The sequence below is a fragment of the Gymnodraco acuticeps genome, unplaced genomic scaffold (assembly GCF_902827175.1).
Source record: "Gymnodraco acuticeps unplaced genomic scaffold, fGymAcu1.1, whole genome shotgun sequence".
In the NCBI taxonomy this organism is placed as follows: domain Eukaryota; kingdom Metazoa; phylum Chordata; class Actinopteri; order Perciformes; family Bathydraconidae; genus Gymnodraco; species Gymnodraco acuticeps.
The window spans coordinates 1,871,046-1,897,912 of record NW_022990341.1 but is presented as its reverse complement, the minus strand read 5'-3'; the positions used below and the strand labels follow the sequence as shown (position 1 = coordinate 1,897,912).

The 26,867-nt window shown below is 41.4% G+C and overlaps 1 protein-coding gene and 1 long non-coding RNA gene across 2 annotated transcripts; one reads left to right on the top strand and one right to left on the bottom strand.

The window, feature by feature from the left end:
• Positions 1-718: 718 nt before the first annotated feature.
• On the bottom strand, positions 719-19,396 carry LOC117550982 (toll-like receptor 13). The gene is made up of 4 exons (XM_034223636.1): positions 19,352-19,396; positions 15,693-18,250; positions 4,869-4,986; positions 719-2,381 (listed from the first exon to the last, which is right to left on the bottom strand). The coding sequence occupies exons 2-4, from the start codon at positions 18,178-18,180 to the stop codon at positions 2,141-2,143; spliced, it is 2,847 nt and encodes a 948-aa protein (XP_034079527.1). The 5' UTR covers positions 18,181-18,250; positions 19,352-19,396; the 3' UTR covers positions 719-2,140.
• LOC117550983 lies at positions 7,191-26,074 on the top strand. The gene is made up of 5 exons (XR_004569726.1): positions 7,191-7,312; positions 23,941-23,974; positions 24,496-24,663; positions 24,974-25,069; positions 25,899-26,074. It is a non-coding gene; the product is annotated as an uncharacterized LOC117550983 (long non-coding RNA).
• The last annotated feature ends 793 nt before the right edge of the window (positions 26,075-26,867 follow it).

The window sequence follows — 26,867 nt, the reverse complement described above, 5'->3', positions numbered from 1 at the left end:
GTTGGAAAAAGTGTTCCGTCCCATATGCCGCCCGGACATGGTATCATGCTAACTAGCTCCCTGAAAGCGGGTGACTCCACTGTAGCAATAGCCTGCATGTGTTCCACAACATACCGTGCAATGGCTTTATCGACTTTTCCCTGGCTAGCAGTCCCTTGGTTAAAATCCAGCCGCTGTTGAGGAGGTGGAGTGGCGTCGGCTGAGTCTCTGTGGTTTTAGCTACCCTCATGGCCTCCAGGTCTCCCAGTCGCAGGATGTTCTCTAAACGAGGCGTTCCCAAAGTGGGGGTCACGAGAGCCTGAGGAGGGGTCGCTAGATGATTAAAAAAAAAAAAAGGTTTTTATAATTATTATTATTTGTATTATTATTAATAATAACGTGTGCATAGACATTTGTCAGGGGCAGACTGGCCATCTGTAGCATTTCCCCTCAGCGAGGTTCCCCCCCCCCCATTCACAATTCACTAGCACCCCCCCAGATGTCTTACAGTAGTCCTCTGTACAGAGAACTGTAGAATAGATCCCCACAGCAGACGCACAGGGCGGGGAGGAGGGGGCTATACGGTGCCCCTCAGTGAGAGCTGATAACAGGAAGTACAGAAGTCACACTTTATAAACAGAAAGGTTTCCTGTTGGTGTTTTTTTTAAACCAAGAAGTTGTGTGGGGATTCGCTATACTTCTTCAAATGAAAGCTGTATTAAAAGATAAGGAATCCCTTTGAAGCACAGCGAACAGCCTTACACATGTTTATACATATACATAATACAGTACATATTAATACAGGACAGTATATGCAAAGGTTTTATAATATGCACATCACAGTACAGTATTTGTAACATTAAGCATACAATAAGAACCTAAAGTATATCAGTGATGCATTTACTCAATTATCATATTCATAACTCATATTGATATTAGCCTGACATTCGTAAAATATAGTCTTAGCCTTGATTAATATCATAAAGGTTCACAGTGGCCCCATCTGTGGCCATATGAGCCATCATGTATGGGGGGGGGCACTGAAATCTGGTAACAGTTTCAGGGTTTCAGTTGAACACATTTTAGGTACTTTATAGGTTTATGGAGGTTAAGATGCTATGCAATTTCGCTATACCATTTGCTCTTATAGTGTATATTTCTACTTTGATTCCTAGATGTTGCATACTTATTTTATGTAATTATTGACATTCTCGATATTACTTTTGTTCTGCTGCTGGAACAACCTCATCACAAAATAATTATTTTATTTTACCTTGTCTTAAACTAAATGATGGAACCTCATCACTACACATCTGATCCAACACACAGGTTATGCGCACCTCAATTCAAAGCTCTGTTAACAGAATGTATTGAAACATGTGAGAGGCACACGGTTAAATATAATCAAGAAGAATCACACCTTTTATTATCTTCAGTATACATATACATACGGTAATCTGGCTATGTAATAAGAAAATGATTATTTTAATCACACAGAGAGCAACCCTGGCATCAAGGAGCTTCACAATAATATTAAGTTTAAAATAATAATGTATCTCTACTAAAACCTCTTCTAAAACACTGACTCCAACATAGCCTACAATATAAATTGAGCTAAATATTGGTTCAACGTGTGGGTCTATTTTGCCTTCATCCTCTCCTGACTCTGCCCTTGTTCGCCTGTCCTCCTCTTTATCCTCCTCCTTCCTCCCTGTCCTTCTTCTTTTTCCTCCCTGTGTCGGCTGGTGCCGTGTGTTCTGTTTAAAAGCCATTCCCTCCCATGCTAATCTTGGCTCCCAGGTGTCCTTGAATATTGGCCTTTTTAGGTGATCAACAAGGCTTAAAGTAAATACAATAAAATCACATAGCATTATATATTTTTTTTTTTAAAAAGCAGGCCATAAAAGGTAATACAGTGTACATGTGAAACTAAAACATGTTAGACTTTAAAATAAAAGCGTGCCATAAAATCAAACCAAAAGGTAAAGTATAAAAACACACTAAAAAACCATGCACTGCTAATGAACCAGGTAAAATCCTCTGCCATGTGACAGCTACAATAACAACCTGACATTGTGATACAAGCTGATGCGATGCAGTGTGTGCTAAAGTTGCATAGTCCATTAGGGTGACCTGTCAGTGACCTCCCGGGTCCAGATGGTCAGCGTGCTGCTGGTCCAGTGAGCAGGTGGGTGGTCTCAGTGGCAGCGCCCCCCGCCTCCAGAGCTCTCCTCACGTTCTGCCAGAAGACTCCGGTGTGTTGTCCGGCCTGCGGCCAGCTCAGGTAGCTGCGTTTCTTCAGCAGCTTTCTCATGCGGTAGTATGGAGACAGCTGGTGGGCCGGGATGTCCTCAAGAAAAATTAGAATCAGCACGTCCTTTTGCTCGTCCAACAGACGGAAGCTGAACAGGACACAAAACATCGGACTAAAAGCTCAACCACGGGAGAGGGCAGCATTTGTATTTTACAAGTTAGATTATTTTGTAGTCGTTAGCATAGTGAACCCGGAAAAGTTCAATACCCCAAAGTTTTATGTTAGAAATGTGTAGTGGGGTCTCCAGCACATGCTAACTTGCATATGTTGGGCAAAGTTTAATTAATTAGCATTTATGGAATTATAGCTTACGTGGACATTATTTAAAAAATGGCTGATTTGGAAAATGTTGGAGTGTTTTGGGGGGTTATTATTATTATACATGTTTTTCTCTTCACTGTACATTTGACATTTATATATACCATCTGTCATGTACATATAATACCTTGCTTTATATCTTATCAGGGCCGTCCCTCCCTACAGGCAGATCACGCAGACTTCTCTATTAGCACCCCCTCCTCTATTCTCTATTCTCTAAAGATTGTCTACATGGCTATAATGGCAATTAATGCTAATTAACACAATTTATGCTAATTGTCCAAATTGCCCAACATATGCAGGTTAGCATCCGACAGTTTCTATGTGCTGGGGACCCTACTTTACATTTCTAACATAAAACTTTGGGGTACTCAACATTTCCGGGTTCGCAATAGGACTCTATGAGCGGGCAAACAGACTAAAACTATCCCCAGTGAAGCTTCAGTCCATGAATAGAGTCTCTTCTTAGTTGATAGAAGAGCTGGTTACTGGAAGTCTTTAAAGCAAGCTCTCTCTCTGAGTCACTGTAAATATGTCTCAGTAGAGGCACTAAACACGAATATGAGCCTGAACATGAGCACATGAGACTCATCAAAGTCGTCAATGACCTCCTCAACTCTGCTGACACCGGTTCCCTCAACATCCTCATTCTCCTCGACCTGAGGGCAGCCTTCGATACCGTGAGCCACAACATCTTGCTCACCCGACTCCAGGACATCGGTATCGAAGGTACTGCACTCAGGTGGCTCCAGTCCTACCTCTCCGACAGATCCCACTTCATCTCCCTCAACAACCACTCCTCTGCCACAGCCTCAGTCACTCAAGGTGTTCCCCAAGGTTCAGTACTCGGCCCCCTCCTCTTCATCATCTACATCCTCCCCCTTGGTCAGATTCTCTGCCACTACAACCTGGACTTTCACTGTTACGCCGACGACACCCAGATTTACCTCAGTACCAAATCCCCCAACAACCCCCCCTCACCCACATCGACTCCTGTCTGACTGCAATAAAATCTCCTCCTCATCGGCTCCAAATCCACCCTCAGCAAAAACCCCAACCTGACACTCACCATCGACGGCACCCCTGTTTCCCCCTCCACCCAGGCACGCAACCTCAGCGTAATATTTGACCCCACCCTCTCCCTCGAGCCCCACATCTGCCAAGTAGTTAAAACCTCATTTTTCCACCTCCGCAATATTGCTAAACTCCGTCCCTCTCTCACCGCCCTGCAGCTGAGCGACTCATTCACGCATTCATCTCCTCCCGCCTTGACTATGTAACTCACTCCTCTACGGCATCAGCTCCACCTCCCTCAGTAGACTCCAGCGTGTTCAGAACGCAGCCGCCAGACTCCTCACCCACACCAAATCATGGCATCACATCACCCCGGTCCTCAAAGAACTCCACTGGCTTCCCGTCTCTCACCGCATTCACTACAAACTCCTGGTCCTCACATACAAAGCCCTCCACTATTTGGCCTCCCCCTACCGCACTGACCTCCTCATCCTCTACCAACCCCTCCGGTCCCTCAGATCCACCTCAGCCGGTTTGCTTTCCACCCCGAAAGCCAAACTCCGGAGCTTTGGGGACAGAGCCTTCTCTGTGGCAGCCCCGAAGCTCTGGAACTCCCTCCCCCAAGACCTCTGTGACTCTGAGTCCCTCACCCTGTTCCAGTCCCTCCTCAAGACCCATTTATTTTTCATCAGTACGCTCATAGCCGTAATTTTTTTCACATGGATTTTAGTATACCATTAGGCGCATTCACACCGCAGTACTTTTCCCACAAAGGTTCATGAGAACTCTTTGAACCTGGGGGAGGATTAGGCAAATTAAGCCGCTGACGTCACTTATTCTTCTTCTGCTTTGGGTTTACTGGCAGGCCGCAAACCACTTCACGGCGTATACTGCCGCCCAAAGTCCCCGGCCGGAAGTCACCGGAGTTGGGGACTTCAGTAGAAGCAACTTCATGCGATTAAAATGCGTTAATTTTTTTAACGCGTTAATTTTTGTGTAATTAATTAATCTTAATTAACGCGTTAAAGTCCCGGCCCTAATTATTATATGTCCTCTTTAAAGGCTGCCTTACAACATTTCTTACATTGCTTTGTGTTGTTGTCTGGTGGTCACAATGTCTTCCACTTATTTTTCTTTCATAATGGCGAGAAGTCTTTGTGTCAGCCTGTCCATCCTCCACATGTGTTTTGCTCTATTAGTGGACCTCTTTGAAGGAAGAAGGAATAATGAAAGATGCCATTACCTGGCCATCTGGATCTCTCTGGAGCACCACTCGCTCTGCAGGTAGCGCCTGGTGATCACACAGATGGTCTTCCTGCTGCCATAGATGGCGTCTGTAATGTTCTCTATGATCGGCTTCCCTGTGGAGAGTTCAGACACACCAGTGATATTCTCAACTGCACATTAAGACCATTTTCACAAGCATTGAAACATAAAAAATCCAGCTTAAGACAGTATTTTTAAATCAACCCATGTGGCTTAGAGACCCTGACCACTGCATGGAATTCTCTCTTCTTTTTGATTTGCTGAGCATAAGAAAGGAGCGACCAGGTGTCAGATCATAAGCATGCATCCAATAGAGTGATGCAGTGAGAATGTACGTTTCTAGGCCAAGCTGGAGGTTAGCATATAAAATAACTACATTAGGCCCCTAATCAAAAAGTCCTTCAAAAAGTTGATGGCTTTGAGAGTTTCAGGACTCATTTCTGCACCACTCTATAGCAGTGGCGTTTTCTCCCGGAGGCCAAGGGAAGCCAGGCTTCCCCTGTTTTTTCGGATTGTAGTTATAATTTAAATAAACAAATAAAAACACTTAGTTTTGTTTCGATAATTCTCCTTTGTTGTGTGTTGCTGCCGGCCCGTCTCTCCCCCATTCTCATTGAGTATTTTACAAAGAGTGAAACAAACAGCGCCCCTCTAGATGTTATGGTGAAACAGTAGATTGCACTCACTGTTGCGAGAGGAGGCCAGCCGAATCTGGCTTCCTTTGGTGAAAAAAAATGGAGGGATTGACCAATCAGATGAGACCCACGTGATGCCCCTGCCAACCTGTGATTGGTCAGGGCCATGCCAAGGGAAGCCAGCCGCCTCTTGCTTCCCTTCAGAGGCGGCTGGCGGCTGGCGATTTGATTGGACACTGCCATCCAATCAAATCACATCAACATCAGTTTTAATACTGTCATCACCGCCGTTAGAAATTATCAAGCAAATGAAGCATTATGGAGGGTGGAGATTTGGCGTACTTAATCAAACATAACTTTACTAAACATCCGCTACAGCAGCAACTAAAAATTAAATCAGATGGCAGGCCAATGCCCGCACTCGAGCTGTGTGTACACAGAGGAAAAAGGGAGAGAATCGGACGTTCAATGAGGACAATTATGTCCGCACGGAGTGGCTAACTGGAAGCGCTAAACTTCAGCGTCTATTTTGCTGGCCATGTCTTCTTTTTGACAAGGATTCGTGCTCCCTGAACAATCCTTGGGCAACTTCAGGATTCATCGACCTTGCCAACCTGTCACGGGCAATTGAGAGGCACGGTAAATCCACAAATCACATAGATTGTGTGATTGTCTGCATACATTAATAAGTCAAATGCTTAAATTAATAAGGAGAGAGTTTCAGCTGGAGAGTGCGTGCGGACCTTTCGGTTAGATAACAGGCGTGTGCAAGTCCTGCATCTGTGTGATACAAATGTGTGTAAAATGATACCGGGCGCTGTAATCACTCATCTGGTTACGTTATTGACCCCCCGACCCAAAAAATGGGCTTCCCCTACATTTTTCCTCACGCCACGCTACTGCTCTATAGCAAGCTACCAAAGCTGCAGATAAAGCAGGGCAAGTGGAGAAAGCTAGTTCAGAAATGAGCGTAAATCTGGAGGTGGCTGGTGAGCTCCAGGGAGGAGGTTGCCAACACATTATACCCATCGATAGGGTGACCAGGGGTCAGGGCGGGACTGCACAGCATGTTTATAATTTGTCCCAAACATTTATCCGATGTGCCGCATTAGATTGACAGTCGCACATAAATCCAAAGCTGTTTGGAAAATAAGAGACAGCTATCACCATTAGCTGTGTCAGATGTCAATCCACCAACAATCAAATGTATTTATTTATGCGTGAAGCCGCATGAAATTTGTCTCAATCGCGCACAGAGACAAATACAATTTAAAGTGACACAGAATGTGAAACTCACAAGAAATGCCAGGTTAAAGAAAATATCCATCTATGGACACATTCCTCCTCAAACCGAAAGAGGATTACCAAACAGACACTGTACCAGCAGCTGAAATAAAGAACGTTTACCCCACTGTGCAGCACTCAGTCACACATTTTTCCAGACTTTACAGACGATTGTTTGCTGGAATAAAATTCCATTCAAATAAATATGTATATATTTTTTTTTCACATGTATTTTTATTGTGATATAGATGCATACAAATCATACTTTTACAAGTATAGTCCACTCAGTTTTACATAGTTATTAACACTTAACAACAAAAAACACAACCCAACCCTCCAAATCATCCAACCTGAGGGCTGAGAAAAACATTAATATTATTAGAAGAAGAAGAAGAAGAAGAAGAAGAAGAAGAAGAAGAAGAAGAAATAAACAAATGTCATCAGGATAGCATTTTAGTGCTAACAATTATGATACTGTAGTATCACAGCTATAGAGTGTAAGGTAAGGAAACTGTGTGTGTGTGTGTGTGTGTGTGTGTGTGTGTGTGTGTGTGTGTGTGTGTGTTGCAATCATATCGGACGCAAATCTGGATCAGCTCTGTTGTACCCACGTTTTCATTATTATGAGCTATTTTCCAAAATCCTATGGAGAAATCCCATTGCTTTTTTGTCATGCGCGGCTTACTTCCAGGTTTTAGGACGCGTAACTGCACCAATCTATGTGAAAACTGAATAGACACACTGCAAAAAAGGAATTTTAAGAAAGTAAAAAAAACTTGTTTCTGGGAAGCAATTCTTATTTTTCGTCAAAAAAAGTCAAATAACCTTGTTAAGAATGTTTTGCTTAAGAAAAGTATTTTTACTTGGAGAAAATATATCTTACTTTTTGTTATTAAAAGCTAGAATTATTTGTTATTTAAAATATATATGAAATGTAAAATTGGTGTCATTTCATCAGTTTCTTAAATTAAGAAGTTGTTTGATGGTTTATTTCTTAAAATAAGAAAAAAAGAAATCTGTTCCATGCTGGGAATTTATGCAACTTTAACTTGTTACTGGTTAATTCTAGCTCAATATAAGATAGCATTTTTCAATAAGAAAAAGCAAAATATATTTTCTCAAAGTTAGAATACTTTTCTTAAGCAAAACATTCTTAAGAAGATTATTTGACTTTTTAAACGAAAAATAAGAATTGTTTCCCAGAAACAAGTTTTTTTTACTTTCTTAAAATTCCTTTTTCGCAGTGCTCTTCAAAGAGTTCACGAAATATGACTACTACCAGTGGCGGCTGGTGGAAAATATTTTTGGTGGGGCTTTTGATATAGTGAGTAAAACATTTTTTTTTGGGAGAAATTACCCCTTAAATTAGGACTTCTGGTGATGTAATGGCGCGTTTCCAGTGCAGCGCGGAGCTCGCTTTATGCTGCGTTCAGACCATAGACGGTTCAGACCGGACGCGATGCGAATATTCGCTTCGCTCTAAACGCTCCTATCGCATCGCTCTAGTCGCTCGAGTTTCACCCGTTTCACCGCGGCTGCCAGCTGTGTTTACTCGCATCATTCAAACAAGACGCGCTGGCTCGGGAGCTACAACTACAACAAAATGAACATATTTTACCGTGATTAAATTGTAATACACGTTTCTAAATGATGCCGACGTAACAACATACTGATACCGGTTAGTAAAAACCATGAATTAATGCTTTGACAAGTCTGCAGACAGACGGCAGGCGAAAAACCTTTTAGAATGCTTGTTTTCTAAATGGAGCTTGGCTAAACTAACGTTATATATGTTTCGACCGTCCACACTCACAACAACGGCCTATACAGACATAAATAAACCAGCGACTGTATTCTCCATGACACAGACAGTCTGTGGTTTGTACTTGTTTAACTTTTGTCTAGTTTCTGAACAGATCGTATCTGTTTGAAGAGCAAGCATGGGAAACAAAAGATAGCATTTACCTGTTTGCATCCAGCTAGCCTCGTTGATACGTTTTTGTCTTTTTCACGAGCTTGCTGTGATATAAATCGGGTTGGTCCGGTCCAAGGTCTTTAAGTATGAATTTATCTCCCAAACTTCTCCTTTGGAAAGGATTGGAGAGTAGCTCTTGCACGGAATTGGGTGCGGACCGAGGTCCGGCGACTCCACCTGCACAACATTCTAAATACTGCGTCACCTTGGTCACTCACGAGTCTAAAAAACAACTCACGTCACGTAAGCAACGTGGGCGCCAACGTGAGCGCCCTCGTGACCAAAATATTTGACGGCGCTGATTGGCTGAAATTATGTTTCGGCGGCACAGTTTACTATTGAGACTTTTGCAAGGTGCTGATTGCTGCTGTTTGTCTCGGGGGCTCCGCCCGGTAATGATAAACTAATGCCATGGGCAAGGCCAGGCAGGAAACATGTGACTTATCAGTAACTTTAGACATCGTAACACAATTTTAAACGAGATTTTATTGTAGATTATACATTGTACTGATACCAATTGTATGATATTTACCTTGTTCATTAAAAATAAAAATATAAAATATATATGTTTTTTAAATATATATTTTTTAATATATATTTTTAATTTAATATTTTTTTAAATATTTGTTTTGGAATGTGGGAAGAGGTGGGGCGGCGCCCCTAGCGCCCCTATGGGCCGGCCGCCACTGACTACTACTCTTACTGTTTAACATTTTGGGTTACTTAATGTTACTTCATGTTAAGCCCGAGAGACCCCGGTACTGGGGGCCTCCTGCAACATCTTGCAGGAAACAGTGTCTGAGGCAGCGACGTGCAGTCAGGGGAGGCAGAGCCTCACCTGTCATACTCCAATGTAATGGAAAAACAACTAAAGAAAAACTAAATAGTAATAATAATAAAATGTCTCCACTGATCTGTGTTGTAAATGTGATTTATGTATGATTCCAATCGCTTTTTATAGTTAAAATCAGCAAATTTGACGAGCTCCGCTACAACTACGGGTAGCGATGAGAAGTGAGGCAGGGACGAGCTCTGCCTCACGTAAGCCCACAGTAACTGGCTGGAGCGCGGGCACTAATTTAACGCGGGCACTTATTTTGTGAGCGCGCTCAAGCCAGTTACTGTGGGGTAAGGTGAGGCACAGATGAGATCTGCCTCACCTCAGATGCGTTACCCCACAGAAACTGTCTGGAAAGCGGGCCCTAAGCGCATGCCTGCACCATCTCACTGTATGTCACCAATGTAATGTTTGTAGATCCCTTTATTACATTTATCCTCGCCATCCATAGTCTCTAAATAACTTATTTCACGTATATATGATATTTAGGCTCGCTGGTCTCATCATACAACGGCAATGAAAAAAGCACCAGGGGAGGCAGCCATAACCTCTGCTGCACTGAAGGGGGCGCAAGTGAGCCCACAGGTTCTTGTTGCTACTGTTATTCTACGCAGAGACAGTAGACGCAAACAACAAACTAGACTTTTGAAACTAGAGGAAGATAAGGAGGACTTTTACAAAAAAGTAATAGAGATTGTTGTCCAGAAGGATAGCATGGACTTCATCTTCAAGTCAAGGTAAGACCCCAATTGTAATGAAAATGGGATCTTACTAAGAAAGAACAATCCAATATTTAGATTTTGGGTATCCTTTTGTTGAAAGGTCTGTTTAAAATGAATCGAAGCATCAGACTAAAAAAGCTTTTGAAAATAACCGAATATTTCGATTATGGTCAAAATATGATATTTGTTAATCTGACTCTGAAAGAGTCAGTGCCTCACCAGCCATGAACCTCACCTCACCGCACGTCACTGGTCTGAGGGCATGTTCATTTAATAAACTATGAATGTTTTATATCCATGTAACGGAAAGAAACTCATCTAACTGATCATTTAAAACAAATGTTTTTAAAAACCCCATAATGCTAACGCTGAGCCTCTGAATTAGCAACGACCGAAAAATGCTAACAGATGACTGCACCGAAATTCACTCACAAAACCTTATTATTTATCTTTGCTGCACATCTCAACCCATCGTTTCACATCGTGAGGGGACACAGAATCGATGGGTACCCTCATTATCACTCAATTATACGAATTATCGGAGATAATAACAAGAACACACATCAAAATATATGGAGCTAGTTAGCTAAAAACGGCAAAATGGCTCATCTGTGTGGTAGTCTGGTCAAAAGTAGTCTTCAGTGGCATTAAAACGATAAAATGTGTCTGTGTCACTTGAATGATTTCTGATAATCCATGAGCAATAAATCTGCTTTTGGGTTTTGAGATGTCAGACCTAGAGACAGCTTCACTCTGGAGCAAACCTGTGTACACGAAGCCCCCACCTTTTTTTTGTTTTACCATGTGTGTGTGTGGGGAGATTCCCCTTCGATTCTATTGGTTCTAACGGTCAGAAAGAGATGTCACATGTCAAAATCGAACAAGGGCGGCCAGAGATATGGAAAATCCACCCAAATGGCCCCAGATTTGGCTAAATCTGTCTAAAAAGGTAAAAATATCACTTGTTTTGCATCAATCTTGATACAGGGTACTTATTATATGTTGTACTTTTGATTCCTAAAGCTTTTAGTCTACTAATCCATCATCCAAGGTTAGTTTTTTCACTATAAGTACAAAATATATTTTGGACGGACACTATAATTTACAGTTTTTTACCATGTTCAATCTGAATTTTCTTTAAAATAAAAAACATCTATATTGATTCTGACTTGTCTACATCCAACTCACAGGTTTATCATTACTTTGAGAAAAAAGATTAATAATTTAACCCTTTTAGAAGGGAAGATATGGTCATTTGTTCTGGGAATGTCATTTTCGAGCCTGAGACCTGAAAAACAGGCTCAGGGCTTAACAGGAAGGCTAATAAATATGACAAGGCTTGATTGATTGATTGAAAAGTTTATTAACAGCTTGTATATTGGGTACAGTACAGTACAGCTCAAAACATACAATTGTTAAGGGGATGCAGACCAGAGAAAGACTTTCGTCTTGTTTACATCAGGGTCCCCCATTTCCAATTCATCATGTCATTTAAGACATATAAGACATATTTGACATACAGATGGCTTATTTACAATTTACATACAGGTGGTTTTTTTACATACAGATTGCTTGTTTACAATTTTCATTTTAGATTTCGTTCTAATACATCCTAACCGGACATTTAAGACATACCAAGTCTACAGATATACAGTTAGTAACAGAGTCTAAAATGCGAGTATATACATAGATGGGGGGGGGGAAGCTGTCCATTGAACGACAGGTTGAGATTTGTACCATTACCGGGGCCAGTTTTGCAATGCTCTCCCCCGAAGGTGCTCTTTAAGAGAGGTTTTGAAGGTAAGTATAGTTTTACTTTCCTTTACAGTTGTGGGAAGAGCGTTCCACCTTGATGTGGCATAATTGCGAAACGTGTATTCCCCCTTTTTTGTGCCAAATCTGGGTTTCACATGATTTGTGGAGCTCCCTCTGGTGTTATGATCATGGTATTCCTTGACCTTTGGGAAGAATTTTGACATGTACATGGGTACCATAGAGGTGTAGTGGATCTTGTAGACCAGGCCCATTGCAAGTAGCTGTACTCTGTCGTCTACTCTAAGCCATCCTAGGTTGTCAAAGTGGGCAGAGGTGAGGTGGGTTCTAGATGAAAGGTCAAGCAGTAGTCTGACCAGTTTATTTTGCGATGTTTGAAGTTTTATTTTTAGCGCCTTGGAGGTGCTATGGTACCATGACGTGCAAGCATAGTCATAGTACCCTTGAATGAGTGCTCCTGCCAGAGTTTTCAGGGTGTTTTTGTTTACCAGAGAGGAGATCCGGTATAGGAATCTAGTTATTTAATTGACTTTTTTTATTACATTGGATGCCATTTTGTCACAGGAGAGGTTTGCCTCAAGAATAGATCCTAGGTATATAATTTCCTTCTTACTTGTGACAATAATGTCGCCCACTGCAACTGAGAAGTCGTCGGATTTGCTGAGATTATGTTTCGAACCGAAGAGAATGGACTCTGTTTTACCCAGGTGTAATGATAATTTATTATCGGCGAGCCAGGTGCAGATTCTGCCGAGCTCGGAGCTGAGGGTTTTTTCAACCTGCAACCTGTTCCTGTCAGAGACCAGCAGGGCTGAGTCGTCCGCGAACAGGAACAAGTTGCAGTCACATGCTGATGACATGTCATTTACATAAATTAGGAACAGTAACAGACCTAATATGCTTCCTTGTGGAACACCACAGCTCACTGGGAGGGGGGGGGACAGAGTACCGTTTACCTCCACCATCTGTTCTCTCCCCTCCAGGTAGGATTGCATCCAGCTCACCGATAGTTTATCAAAACCAATTGCTTTTAGCTTGTCAATCAGAATGGGGTGATTGACAGTGTCGAAAGCCTTTTGTAGGTCCAGCATCACCATGCCGCAGTACTTGCCCTCGTCCACCTCTTGTTTGATGTGGTCGCTCAAATAAAGAAGGCATGTGTCAGTGGAGTGGGATGTTCTAAAGCCAGATAGAAATTCAGAGATTAGTTTATTTTCCGCGAGGTACTTTTCGACCTGTTCATATACTATTTTTTCCATGACTTTCGAGATGGAGGTAAGTATAGAAACAGGGCGGTAGTTGCCTGGGTCCAATTTGCTGCCCTTTTTGTGCAGGGGGGTTACTCTTGCAATTTTGAAGTCTTTGGGTACTTTTCCCTGTTTTATGGAGAGGTTAATTATGTGAGCTATGACTGGTGAGATGGCGGTTGCTGTGTCTCTGAGGAATTTGGAGGGGTATTGTCGTGGCCAGTGGCCTTGTTAGGTTGGAGGGCGCTCAGTTTAATGAGAACCTCTGCTGTTGTTACCCTTGCTAGACTGAAATCATCTTTGCGTACCCCTAGGTTTTTGTAGTAGGTCATGATGTGATCTACTCCAAAAAGCCCTGAGTGGGAGGGTAATTTATTTACAAGAGTTGTGGCTATGTTTGTGAAAAAAATGTTCAAGTACTTGGCCACATCCAGTTTGTCTGTGATGAGCCTGTTATCTGTCTTTATGTTTAAGTTAGAAAATCTCGTTTTGAGTTTTTTACTGCAGCCAAGCTGGTTATTGAGTAATTTCCAAAGTTCACGGGGTTTATTTTTGTTTTCCTCAGTTTTGACATTGATGAAATTCTTTTTGGCAGTTTTGATCATGGAGCTTACGTCATTTCTTAGTCTGTTTCTTTCAATTTTGAGTTCAGTCACGTGGGCCTGGAGTTCACTGCTCGTGCTTTTGGAAAGCATTGACTGACTTTTATGCTAAGGCTGTAATGCTAACTAACGTGCTGCTTGCTACAAGCTAGGTAGCTAATTTGATCCAGCCACTCCTGGTCCTTTCATCAGAAGGGAAGTGAAAGAACGAGCAAGACCCATTAGCCGCTTTCACGCCAAGTACTTTGCCGTACTTAGTGCCGGCACCTAGTGCCCTGGCACTTAGTACCCCCATGGAACTAAGTACAGATCGCGTTCACACCGGAATAAGTCCCTGAGGGAAGATTACGCAAATGAAGCCGCTGACGTCACTTCTTCTTTTTCTGCTTTGGGTTTACTGGCAGGCCGCAAATCACTTCACGGCGTATACTGCCGCCCAAAGTCCCCGGCCGGAAGTCCCCGGAGTTGGGGACTGAGTCCCAGCAGCTTCTACTGAAGCCTTCCGAGTAAATCGCCAGAACGCCGACACCTCCAAGTACTTATGAAAGGATTTTTGAATATTGACAAACATCATGTGTGTAATTCATGGCACAATTCAAACGGGATCGAAAGATACGTTTTCTCTCGCCATTGACTTCAATACATAATAATACATGCGGTCTACGAATGCAGCCTCCGAAGGATGCAGCCCCTGAATTGAGACCGGGCTAATGTGTACCAGACGCCCGCTTTCCTTCAGTGGGAAAAACGATGTGAAACCTTTTGGTACTGTATCTGCTCTGCATGCACAATACTATGACAGGAAGGAGTAAAGAGGAAGAGGAACAGAGGACACAGACAATAAGATAATTAACCCCTAATTCTGACAGCAGAATCAAATACTGAACCTCTGTTGAAGACTTTATTCACTTTAAGTAAAAGTACCAATAACACGCTGGGAGATATTGTTTAGTTTCCTCACTTCTGTAGAAGTCCTTAAGAATTATCAGAAAATGCACTTGATTTGAAACAGCACTTGACTTTCAAACTGTAGTTTTTAGCTTTATGTGTTCATCTCCTTCATTAAATAAAACAATCAATTGTCATCCTTTTAATGTGTAACCTGCTGCCGAACGGAGTGTGGCAGATGTAGTTTCTGCGTGTTCCATGTCCCCTGGTCATACATTTCCTCAAACTTAGTTAAGTTAAAAAAGCAACAGATTGAAAGCTACAGTATTAATAAATATAATTCATTATTTCATAATGAATTTCAAGCAATGTTACATGAAATTCATTTCATGAAGGCACAAAGAATAATAGTTAAAAAATACAACATTAGGGTTACTTCTGGTATAAACTTCACCCAATCAGGGAGTTGTGTTGGTTGGACAGAAACAGTGATGTATACATTTAATGACTTCTCTGTAAGCACTCATAAAAGCACTTTCCAATTATGTTCTTACAGGAAGCATAAAGATCACCTGACTTTCCCCCCTTAAGTGACACAGTATAACAACCTACACCATTTCTGCATGTGTTGCATAGAAAATACATTCTTCAGGAATTCAGAAACATATTTCATTTTGATGGTTTGACTAGTTTTTCTGTCCAGAACGTGGACATTTTTGCATTTTATCCAAAGAAATGCAGCTAGGTTTAATGTGTGGTTATTTTTAATAAATGATTTACAGAGAGCAGAAAATGATAGATATGAGTGATTTGTGTGTGAGTTGTGTGTGTGTTTACCTGGTTGGAAGTCTCTGTGGTGCAGACACAGTTTCCAGCCCTGCTCTCCTTCCAGCACCGGCAGCATCTCTCTGCAAATCCAGGCCTCGTCGTGAATGTTGTAGGAAATGAAGGCGTCGTATTGATGAGGAGCTCCCTTCTTCCTCCTTCTGCTTTCATACAGGAATGCCAGGAAGAGGTGGAAGGTGTAAGCTATCTGCCACCTCAGAAAGTAATAGATGAACGATGTGAGGAGTGTCACCAAAGTTATGCAACTGCTGGAAATGAAGCAGAGGAAGCTCACGTCCATCCAACAGGACTGGATGTCAAAGTCCAGCAACTTGCTTCCCTGTTCAGCCACAGGAAAGGAACATGTATACTGATGGCCATTAACAACCTGAGTTTGGTTGTTGCTCCTCACCCATTGGATAAATCCGGCATTAGAGCAGTCACAGGTGAAAGGATTGTTTTCCAGGTCCAGGTGTGTTAGTGCAGGGAGGCACTGGAAGATCGTCTCGTTGATCACTGTAATCTCATTGTCCCTCAGTTTCAAACATCTAAGTGCAGGCAGGTTGACCTGGGTCAAAAAATCCAAAGACTTGATCTGACTCTCAGAGAGATCGAGAACCTGAAGGTTTGGTATTGGCTCAAACAGTTCAGGAAGCAAATCTGACAAGTCAGTCTGTCCGATGGTAAGACTCTTGAGCTGGGGATTGAATTGGAATGTTTCTGGGTCTAGGGCGGAGATGTAGACGTTCTCAGCTGTAAATTCCTCTAAATGTTTCATAGACTGGAGCATTTCCAATGGTATGTCAAGGGGGAGGCCAAAGTGATAACCTTTGCATTTTATAGTAAGAACTTTTAAACATTTTAACTGGTAGAAAGCGTCATGATGGCTTGGAAGAGGACTTTTGAAACTGCCGTCGATAAAGAGGTTGATTGTAAGATGTTCCAACTGCCCTGTTCCTCTGAAATGAGTTTCATAGTCAAGGGGAATAGATACAGTAAGGTTTCTTAAGTTGTTCAGTCCGAGAAAAGTCCTACGTTTCACCCTACCAATATGAGTTGACACTACATTTAAAAATGTTAAGGATCCTAAAGCTTGAAAATCCTCATTTTCAAGAATAATCAAATTGTTCTTGCTCAAATCCAGGAACTCAAGCCTCGGCAGACCTTTTTTGAAGACACCTCCCAATGTCCACAGCAGGTTATCACTTAAATCTAAAATATTCAGTTCATTAAGATTTTCAAAGACACATCTGTCCAATTTGACAATGCGGTTGGAAACCAGATAAAGCTCTGTGAGGCCTGTTGTGTTTATGAAATCGTTACAGCTCAAATCAGAAATGAAATTCTTTCCAAGATTGAGGATTTTGAGGGAGGAGAGACTCTGAATATCATCAGGCACTTTGGTAAGGCGGTTCCACTCTAGAGTTAAAAACCTCAGTTGCTTCATAAATCGTATCTTGCCCTCAGGCAGTTCCCTCATGTAAGTATGAGATAGATCAAGCTCACTGAGGTGGCGGCAATCTACAAGTTGTGAGCTTAAATTGGGGACGTGGTTGAAATCTAGAACTAGCTTTTTAAGTGTTGGTATTTTGCAAACAGTAGCTAAAATACCGTTGTGGATCAATTCCTCCATATACGTAAGTCTAAGATGCACCAATGAGTCAAGGCTCTCCAGGACTTTTTGTAATTCTTCAAAGGCAATCAAAGGGTGACCAAAATACAGTTGAGTTATGTTCCTCAGTAAAGCCTTGTCAGGTACAGCCCATTTTAGACCAGAATCTATGCCACTCCCAATAAGGTTGATCATCTCAAGGTAAGGAAAGATATCTGTTGTGATGCTGAACTTCTCCAACTTGCTATCAGAAAGATCTAACACCGTCAGGCTTGAGGACACATTCAATGGAAGATCTTTGGTCTCAAAGGAGGAAAATTGAGTAGATCCAATGCTCAGCTTCTGTATGTGTGGCAGCTGAAGGATGGGCAGAAGGTCAGAGACTTGTTGGAGATTGTTGCTGTCTAGCCTCACTGTTTGTAAGCTGGACAGGAACTGAAAGGCAGAGGTATGAATAAACTGAATGTTGTTTTCATTGAGGGATAGCATGGTAAGGTTGGACAGTCCCATGAAGAGCTTGCCAGTGAGGTCGGTCATTTTGTTATTGTCCATGTAGAGTTGGGTCAATGCACACAAATGGATGAAAGATCCGTCCTCCACATAGTTGATATGATTGAAGATCAGGAACAAAATGTTCAGCTTTGACAAGTTTCCAAAACTTCCCCTGTTAATCTGTTCGACCAGATTATCTGATAGGTTTACTGAACTCACATGGCTGGGAATGTCATCAGGGATGGAAACAAGTTTACGGTTTGAGCAATCCAAAACACCATCTGCCATATATTCAATGGAACAGTTTTTCAGAGAATATGCCAGTGAAAGGCTAGTCTGTAGCAGGAGAAATGCAGATAAGACAAGAAGTCTCTGCATTAAGGACACACCCCCCATGGCTGGTTTGCTTGTTGAGATACTGCCAGGTTGAGATTTGTTGCCAGTAATGAAATGTAAGAGTCCAAATCTGTACAGGACAACACAACCCATTACACAACATCACTTTATCCTGAAAAGTAATAGCTTGATATTTGTGTTCACTTTTCTTGCTTAGAGAGAAGAAGATGCCTTTAGGTGTGTGTGTCTTTACTTCATGAAAGTTAATTGTAACATTTTGGTTGCATACAAATATCTTGTTCAGCATTGTACTTCGATCAGCCCTCTCCTGTTACTTCTGGTTGCATAAAACAAGATAAGACCATAATTAATGGGGAACAAAAGGAACTACAGGGAGAGCTGAGGACGGTTTCAACCCTGAAGACAGACAGACGTGGAATAAGGTCTCCCTTGGATCTCAATGGGATTTATCTGTATAAATAAAGGTTTGAAATGAAATAAATGTCTTGTGTACAAATTAAACAATATTAAAGGCAAGCTATATGACAATAATGATAATGTGAAACTATATGAATAATAACAAAACACTTTAGAGACAATTTAGATACAATCTATGCTTGGACTTAAGTCAGACATGAGTCCCAAATTTGACAAAATCAAAGGGTTGCAACTTTACTTGGACTTTAAAACACAAATGACTTGTGACTTCGCTAGGAGTTGAGCTTTTTGACATGAAAATAATTGATACATTCACCCAAGCAGAGGCGGATTGGCCATCAGGAGCACTGGGACATTTCCCAAGTATTTATCTAATTCTAAACAAAACCATTCTCAAGGGAGAGAGAAGTGGCAACCCCGGGGCGGGGCTGTCCGTGGCTCAGACCCGGGGTATGCCTGTGCTGCGTTAAGAGTCATTGCATGAAAGGCATGCTCCGCTGTTTATAAAATCAAATAAACTGACACTGAAGCATTTAACTGTAGATCACATTTTTCTGTGACTATTCCTGTAATTCTTTTCAAAGTTCAAAAAAGGTAATTGTGCTTTATATCTTATCTTATGTACCAATACCTAGATTCTATTGCATTGCAGGTCTCCCTTAAAAAAGAGATCATTGATCTCAATGGGATTTTACCTGGATAAATAAAGGTTTTGAATTTTGAATTGAATTTCATAAAATTCATGAAAGAAAGAAACCACCAGATTTATCACCAAATTGTTTGTGATACTCACCATTCCTCTTTGGAGCATCGTGTCTCGCAGTCTGATCACAGCCACTCATTTCAGTTTTGATATTTTTACGATAGCAGCAGAAATGAGCTCACTTCCACTTCCCCTTTTTTTGAGTGATTTCCATGATCTCAGAAAACACATCAATAGGCATTGGTCGGAAAATACGGGAAGTGTTTCTGAAGTGTTGCAGCAGATGTTTGTGAGTGTATGTGTTTGTTTCAGTGATGCTATCAAAGACAGTTTGAATCATTTATTGTTAGTCTACAGACTGCAGAAGCATTCATTTTTTGTTTTTGAGGATGGAACAATTTCACACACAGATATAGGGAGGCTAGACCTAGAAGAAGACCACTTGTGCAAAGTGTAAATCTTCATTGACAACAGAACACACAATGTCCTTGTAGCACCTACGTTGTTTGAAATTGTCCAAGTCCCCAATATGTTTATAAGAACGATGCTCCAGCCAGAGTCTGGCTCTAATATTGCACAGCCAGATCCGTGGTTTTAGACTTTGGCCTCCCTGGTTAGTGCACAGACTTAGACAAAGTCTCTTGGCAACACAAACCCCAATCAGCATTCGGCTGGCCGGTGAAGGTCCCTCCCTACTCTAGTCGCTATCATACGTAATTTGTTTTGCTAAAGTTTTCTACGATAGATAGTGGAATCCTCCATTATACTGATTCCCAGTTATCGTGGGCGAGGAGCACACATACTGTTCAAGGCCAGGGCGATCTCCTGTTTTCAATAACTCTTTGTCTCTACAGTGTCTACACCTGGCTTTTGCTACATTTATATGCAAGCTAAAACTTTCTTATATGACTATTCCCTTCGTTTCGTATCCAACCCATCAGAACCTGGGATTGGTGATTGTGTCTATTTATTCCATAGTCATAGCAACATCTCATGAGTACAATAAGCATATAATATAATAATGAGAATCAATCTTGTAATGTTATATAAAAATAGACTCCACAGGACTCCATGCAGTGCCAGTCATCTAACTAACAAAAGATTGAATGCACTTGTTTTACACAAAATTGTAAGGTGGTGATTAAGGTGATGTATTTACTATGTGCCAGAATGAGAAGTGAAAACATGTAAAGGTGATGTATATTACTATGTGGGCCATAATAATATGTGAGACATTGTCGTTTTCTTGGACCTTGATGTGAAGTTAAGATTTTTGATAAGCTTTGGGTTTTGCAATTTCACACGTGTACAAAAGTAACTTAATTCAACTGATGAGTGCTATGTGAATATGTATACGCGATGTGATGCAAGTAGCTCTTGGCCATTTTAATTTTTTTAAAGTAGCTCTCAGATGAAAAAGGTTGGAGGCCCCTGATTTAGACAGTATCTGCCGGGTAAGCTGCCCTGCCCTATAGAAAATACACACCAGTTTTGAATTAGCTATTCTTAAGAAGCATTGCCAGATGTGAACCATGCCTCGCACAAAAGAGCTCTCAGAAGACCTACGATTAAGAATTGTTGACTTGCATAAAGCTGGAAAGGGTTACAAAAGTATCTCTAAAAGCCTTGATGTTCATCAGTCCACGGTAAGACAAAGTGTCTATAAATGGAGAAAGTTCAGCACTGTTGCTACTCTCCCTAGGAGTGGCCGTCCTGTAAAGATGACTGCAAGAGCACAGCGCAGAATGCTCAATGAGGTGAAGAAGAATCCTAGAGTGTCAGCTAGAGACTTAAAGAAATCTCTGGCACATGCTAACATCTCTGTTGACGAATCTACGATACGTAAAACACTGAACAAGAATGGAGTTCATGGGAGGACACCACGGAGGAAGCCACTGCTGTCCAGAAAAAACATTGCTGGACGTTTGAAGTTTGCAAAAGAGCACCTGGATGTTCCACAGCACTACTGGCAAAATATTCTGTGGACAGATGAAACCAAAGTTGAGTTGTTTGGAAGGAACACACAACGCTATGTGTGGAGAATCCAAAGGGTTCGCATACTTTTTCTTGCAACTGTAAATGTCCATCCTAGTGGACGTCAGGACCATCTTCATGGACTTTATGACTCAATATTGTTGCAGAAGACGGAACTGAAGCAGACATTTTCTGTACCAGATAGTTAAGGGAGATTCAGATGTTGAGCTCTCAGATGATGAGAGAGATGAGGCTTTCACACCTGGGATAGAAGAGGGTCAAGAAGAAGGGGGGGAAAGATGCAGGAGGCTCCATGAGCGCACAGATACAGACAGAGAGACAGATAGGGACGAGCTGGAAAGACATGGCCCTCTGTGGGCCAAGAGTAGCACGTATGTCTTATTGTTGTTTTTATTTTAAGTGGAGCCATGAAAAATGAGAATTGCCTCAGGAATGCAAGCTTTGTTTCTATGAGCATGGTCAAATGGAGACCACATCCATAAAACTAGTCAAGATGACCCTACAGCCCGTGCCGACTGGAGTCAATGAGGTACTTTTCCCACTACATTGACTACAAAGTCTTTGAAGATCTGGAAAGATTCACCAAAAACCAAACTAGTTTTGTATTGACCAAATAAACAGTAATGTTCAGATCAATTACTTATTCATGTTTTAAATAAAGGTGAATGTATTATTGTATTAATATCACTCTATAACCATAATACGTTATATAGTTTATCTGTTAATTTTGGCTGTCTTTTCAAACTAATGGTCCCGATGTCCTCTACAGTGGACATACTGTAACATTTAAAAATTAAATTAAAAAAGTCTAAATTCCAAGATGTTTTTTTAACCCTAAATAAGTAGGAAATCACAAAAAAGGAAATTGGAAGACACTTTTTTTCCTCGGGTCCCAGGAGGATATCTAATATTCTAAGATGGACCTTTATTAATCCCCTTGGGGAATTCAGGAGTTTAAGCAGCAACAGAGTGAGAGCGAAAAGCAGGACAGTACAGATTCACACAACATTAATACATTTAAAGATATCATTGAAATTAGTAATATAAGTAACTGTTAAAACAAGAAATGAATTAAATGAACAAATATTAATATTTGAGTCCGGATTGTTAATGAGGTTCAATTGTTAACATAGGTTCAGGAGCATGGCCACGCCTAAAACTCCGCCTCAAACCACGGCCACCCCTATTTATATCCGGCAAAACTTCCGGCCAATGCTTGTCTCCATCCTCTCAACCCACCCTCCCTCTCCCTTCTACCCATACAGTTCCCCTTCCGACTCACACCGAGCGATACATCCATCCATCCCTCCATCCCTCATGCCTTATCCCTACATCCCTCCTCCCTCCTCCCTTCATCCCTCATCCCTTCATTCCTCATCCCTCCATCCCTCATCCCTACATCCCTCATCCCTCATCCCTTCATCCCTCATCCCTCATCCCCACACCCCTCATCCCTACATCCCTCATCCCTACATCCCTACATCCCTCATCCCTACATCCCTACATCCCTCATCCCTTCATCCCTCCATCCCTCATCCGTACACCCCTCATCCCTACATCCCTACATCCCTCATCCCTCATCCACATCCCTCATCCCTCCATCCCTCATCCCAACATCCTCTGCCCGTCAACATTTATATTCACATACCGTGTATACTACACTGTAAGACCGAACAGTACAAGCTTCTTGAAGAATATGGGTTGTTTTAACCCAAACAATTATAAAAGTTATTTCACCGCAAATGTTCTGATGACTATGAACTGATTTGTAATATTGTGTATACAGTATTCATCCACTTTGGGTCATATTGGGGATTGTACTCAAATGTTTTTACTGAATCTGTCTGACGTCATCACGTATGTGCTCCGCCCCCGACTTGCCTCACTGCTCTCACCAACCGCGTTCGTTCATTTGAGTCCGCCATTATAGCTCCTCTCGGATGAAATCACTCAAACTCAAACTTCCAGAAGTATAATTTGCCCACCGTGCCCTCGAGTCTCACTGCCGGAATTTGACCGCGCTACCACGTCTTGCCTTTGCACAGTATTTAAATGATTTGTTATTAATTTCTGCATCTAATGCTCTTTGTGTCGGATGGTGTGTTAGTTTGATTTGAGCTCTTGTTAGCTAGCCTAGATTTAATATCTGCCTCACTTGAACAACGATTTAAACCTGTAAGACAGTATTTTATATTGCTTTAAGTTATGTCTCAAAGTGGAACGTTTGTGTTGCAAAAGTTCTCCGGAAAATTCAAACCGCAAATGGCGGGAGTTTTTTTTCTTCTCTTTTGTTACTGCATGCAATGTATGGTCATATTTTATTAACTTAGAGGCATAGAGAATTTAAGTTCATTTCATCCACTACAATTACCATAACCGTGCGTTCTGCATGTTTGTAAAAGCAAGCTAACTTGAAATACTAGACTATTCATTTTACAATGGGTTTCAAGTTAGCTTGCTTTTACAAAACATGCAGAACGCACGGTTATGGTACAGCGTTAGTGGATAAAATTAACCTAAATCCTCTTTGCCGCTAAGTTAATAAAACATGCCCAGACATGCATGCGGTAACAAAAGAAGAAAGCGCGCCGCCTGCCGCCATTTTATGCTCGAAAATAGTGTTTCTCTGATCATTTTGTGAAAACTTTGCAACCCAGCTAACCTTCAATGTTTTTTCTCTTTAGGAGCAACTGGCAGATAAAGGGCTTCTTCAGCCTGGTAAGCCTTGCAGTGGATAAAGTGTAACGTGCTTTGGGGGGGTGCTAGTGGAGCAGCGAAACTGTGGTGCGCTTAGGGGGGGGAGGTAGTGTGTGGATAACACTATGGCTTGGAGATGCAAACTTTGTGCTGCTGTCTTTAATATAAGGGCACAGTTAATTGAACATTATCGCTTGAATCATAGCAACTGTTCCTCAGTAACTCCATTGCTATGATGACTGTATCTGCACATTTCAGTCAGTAAATGCATTGAAATTACATTTAACACGGTTGCATACAGTTGAGCCTAGTGAAAATCAGATGGGAAGTGTGTCATTCATCTGTCCTGTGTGTGGGTTCAAGCAAGCATTCAATGATAAAAGTATTCTTGGTCATTTAAGGACACATTTAAAACAACATGAGATGGTGGATTGTCCATTCAAAGATTGTCACTACCGTACTAATGTGTATTCCTCCTTCAATGCCACATATCCACATATACATTGTACTCTGAATTAAATAGTCATTTTATATTTTGGCAGATTTGTGCAGAGTTTCATAGAATAACGAACTTCAACCTGAAGAACCACTTTTACGCAGAGTTGGATCGGCATGTCCCCCGTCTGTTGAGCTTGTTCAGGAAGAAGGCGGCACGCAAAGGAAAATTGTCTGAAGTTCTGGATCAGCTCTTCACCGCCTATGACCTCCAGGTGAGTCGGTTAAGCCTCTTGGTGTTTTATCATACTAGAGTGGATTTTCTGTGTGTGTGTTGGGGGGCGGGGGTCAGCCTGATAGATTTAGATTTATTATTAAGATACTTGTGTTTGGGCAGGGAACAGCAGTGTTAATGTTATTGCACCTTGTTGTTGTGCTAATGAGATACAGGTGGGATCACAGACGCCTCAATTGCTTCAAAATGTTAATCTCTTCAGTCATGGAAGAGCCCTTGTGATATAAATTGTTGTGTGGCTATGCTGTTTAGCATCCAAAGTAAAACAAAGATATGTTTTCGCACTCAAGGATCAAGGTGACGTCCATAGCCGACGTGCTGCTGTCCTCCGTGGTCTGCCTGGATTTCTGCATGAGGATGACTCCAGGTTTCTGAGGCTGTGGCATGTAAGTCAGCATAATAACTGTTTTGAATGTATGTGACAGATCAGCAAAAAATATAGTTTATCTATAAATATACAATAACACAAACAGACACACACACAAACACACACACACACACACAACACACACACACACACACACCACACACACACACATAGACACACACATACAGACAATAGACACACAACAACATAGACACACACATACAATAAACACACACACATTGATACACACAGACACACATCACATACAAAAGACCCAGCCCAAAACACACACACATACATAGACACACATAGACACACACATACATAGACACACGAACAGACACACATACAAACAAACAACACACACACACAGGAACACACACAGACACACACATACATAGACACACACAAACAGACACACACACACAATCAAGAGAGGGCTTTCTTTCCTGCGGCATCAGTGTTTAATACAAAATAATCTCTAGTGTTCCCCATATATTTTTGTATGTGTAGTAGGGAGAGATTATACTATACATATTCAGTTTCCAGTTTATTAGGTACAACTAGCTGCTAGTAACACAGTCTAATACAGTGATGCAATAAATAATACCCTTATGAAGGTTATACATGTTTTTTCTGTAGAAAGAATGTATGTCAACTGATTGGTTATTTTAGAGGCTGAAGTTTCTGGTGCAATGCGAATAGGCGTTTCCTTAAACCCACGTTATGCACAAAACATTAGGTTATTTGATGTGATATGTCACTGATGTATTTTTCAGCAAACATATTTCTGAGATAGCTAAGGCAATTTGGGGTAATAGGTAACGTGTATCTGTTCTTGTCATCAGGTAGAGCAGTCTGAGGATCCAGAAGTAGATGACGTCGCGGTCGGACTTCTCCTGATCAGTGCCAGGTCGACAAATGCCACGCTCTTCTGCCCAGAGAAGATCGCTGTCGTCATAGAGGGGGACAAAGTTATCGAACTCCCCACACTGGCTGAGGCATTCATCCATCTTTTCGCACTGATCTATGCCCTCCATCTGAGTTACCCGAAAGAGTTGGCAAACACTTTCGACTTCATCCAGAAAGTATTGATGGGCCTGGATGAAGGGAACATGAGGCCCAGGGTATTGAGCCTAAAAAATGAGCTTCTCACATTTTAGTCATCCTATAATATAACACACACACACCACACTCCCTTGTGGCTGGACACTGGCATTGTGCCCCACACACACCACACTCCCTTGTGGCTGGACGCTGGCGTTGTGCCCCACACACACACACACACACACACACTTTAAATCTGAAGTATGCATTGTAATATGTGTTACTGTTCAAGTTTGTTTGTTTGTTTGTAAATGTTAAAAAAGGATGGACAACATTTTGATACCTTACAATACATATTTTACACACACACACACACACACACACACACACACACAATGTTCTCTGTTTACATACTGCTGCTTTAAATGTGTTCTATGCATTGTAATGTGTTACTGTTCAAGTTTGTTTGTAAATGTTAAAGGATGGAAAACATTTTCACATACATTTTGATACCTTACAATACATATTACACACACACACACACACACACACACACACACACACAGTTCTCTGTTTACATCCTGCACTTTAAATATGTTCATTGAAAACTGTGTTACTGTTCAGCTTCAAGTTGAAGGACTGTTTCCCATTATTTTATACTTTTAAGAAAATATATCATAGATATTTGTCAAGGCCTTAGCACTGTTTAATTTATTTTGTATTGAAAAGTTAGTTATTTGCTATAATTTATCTATATTGTTTGGTAAAGT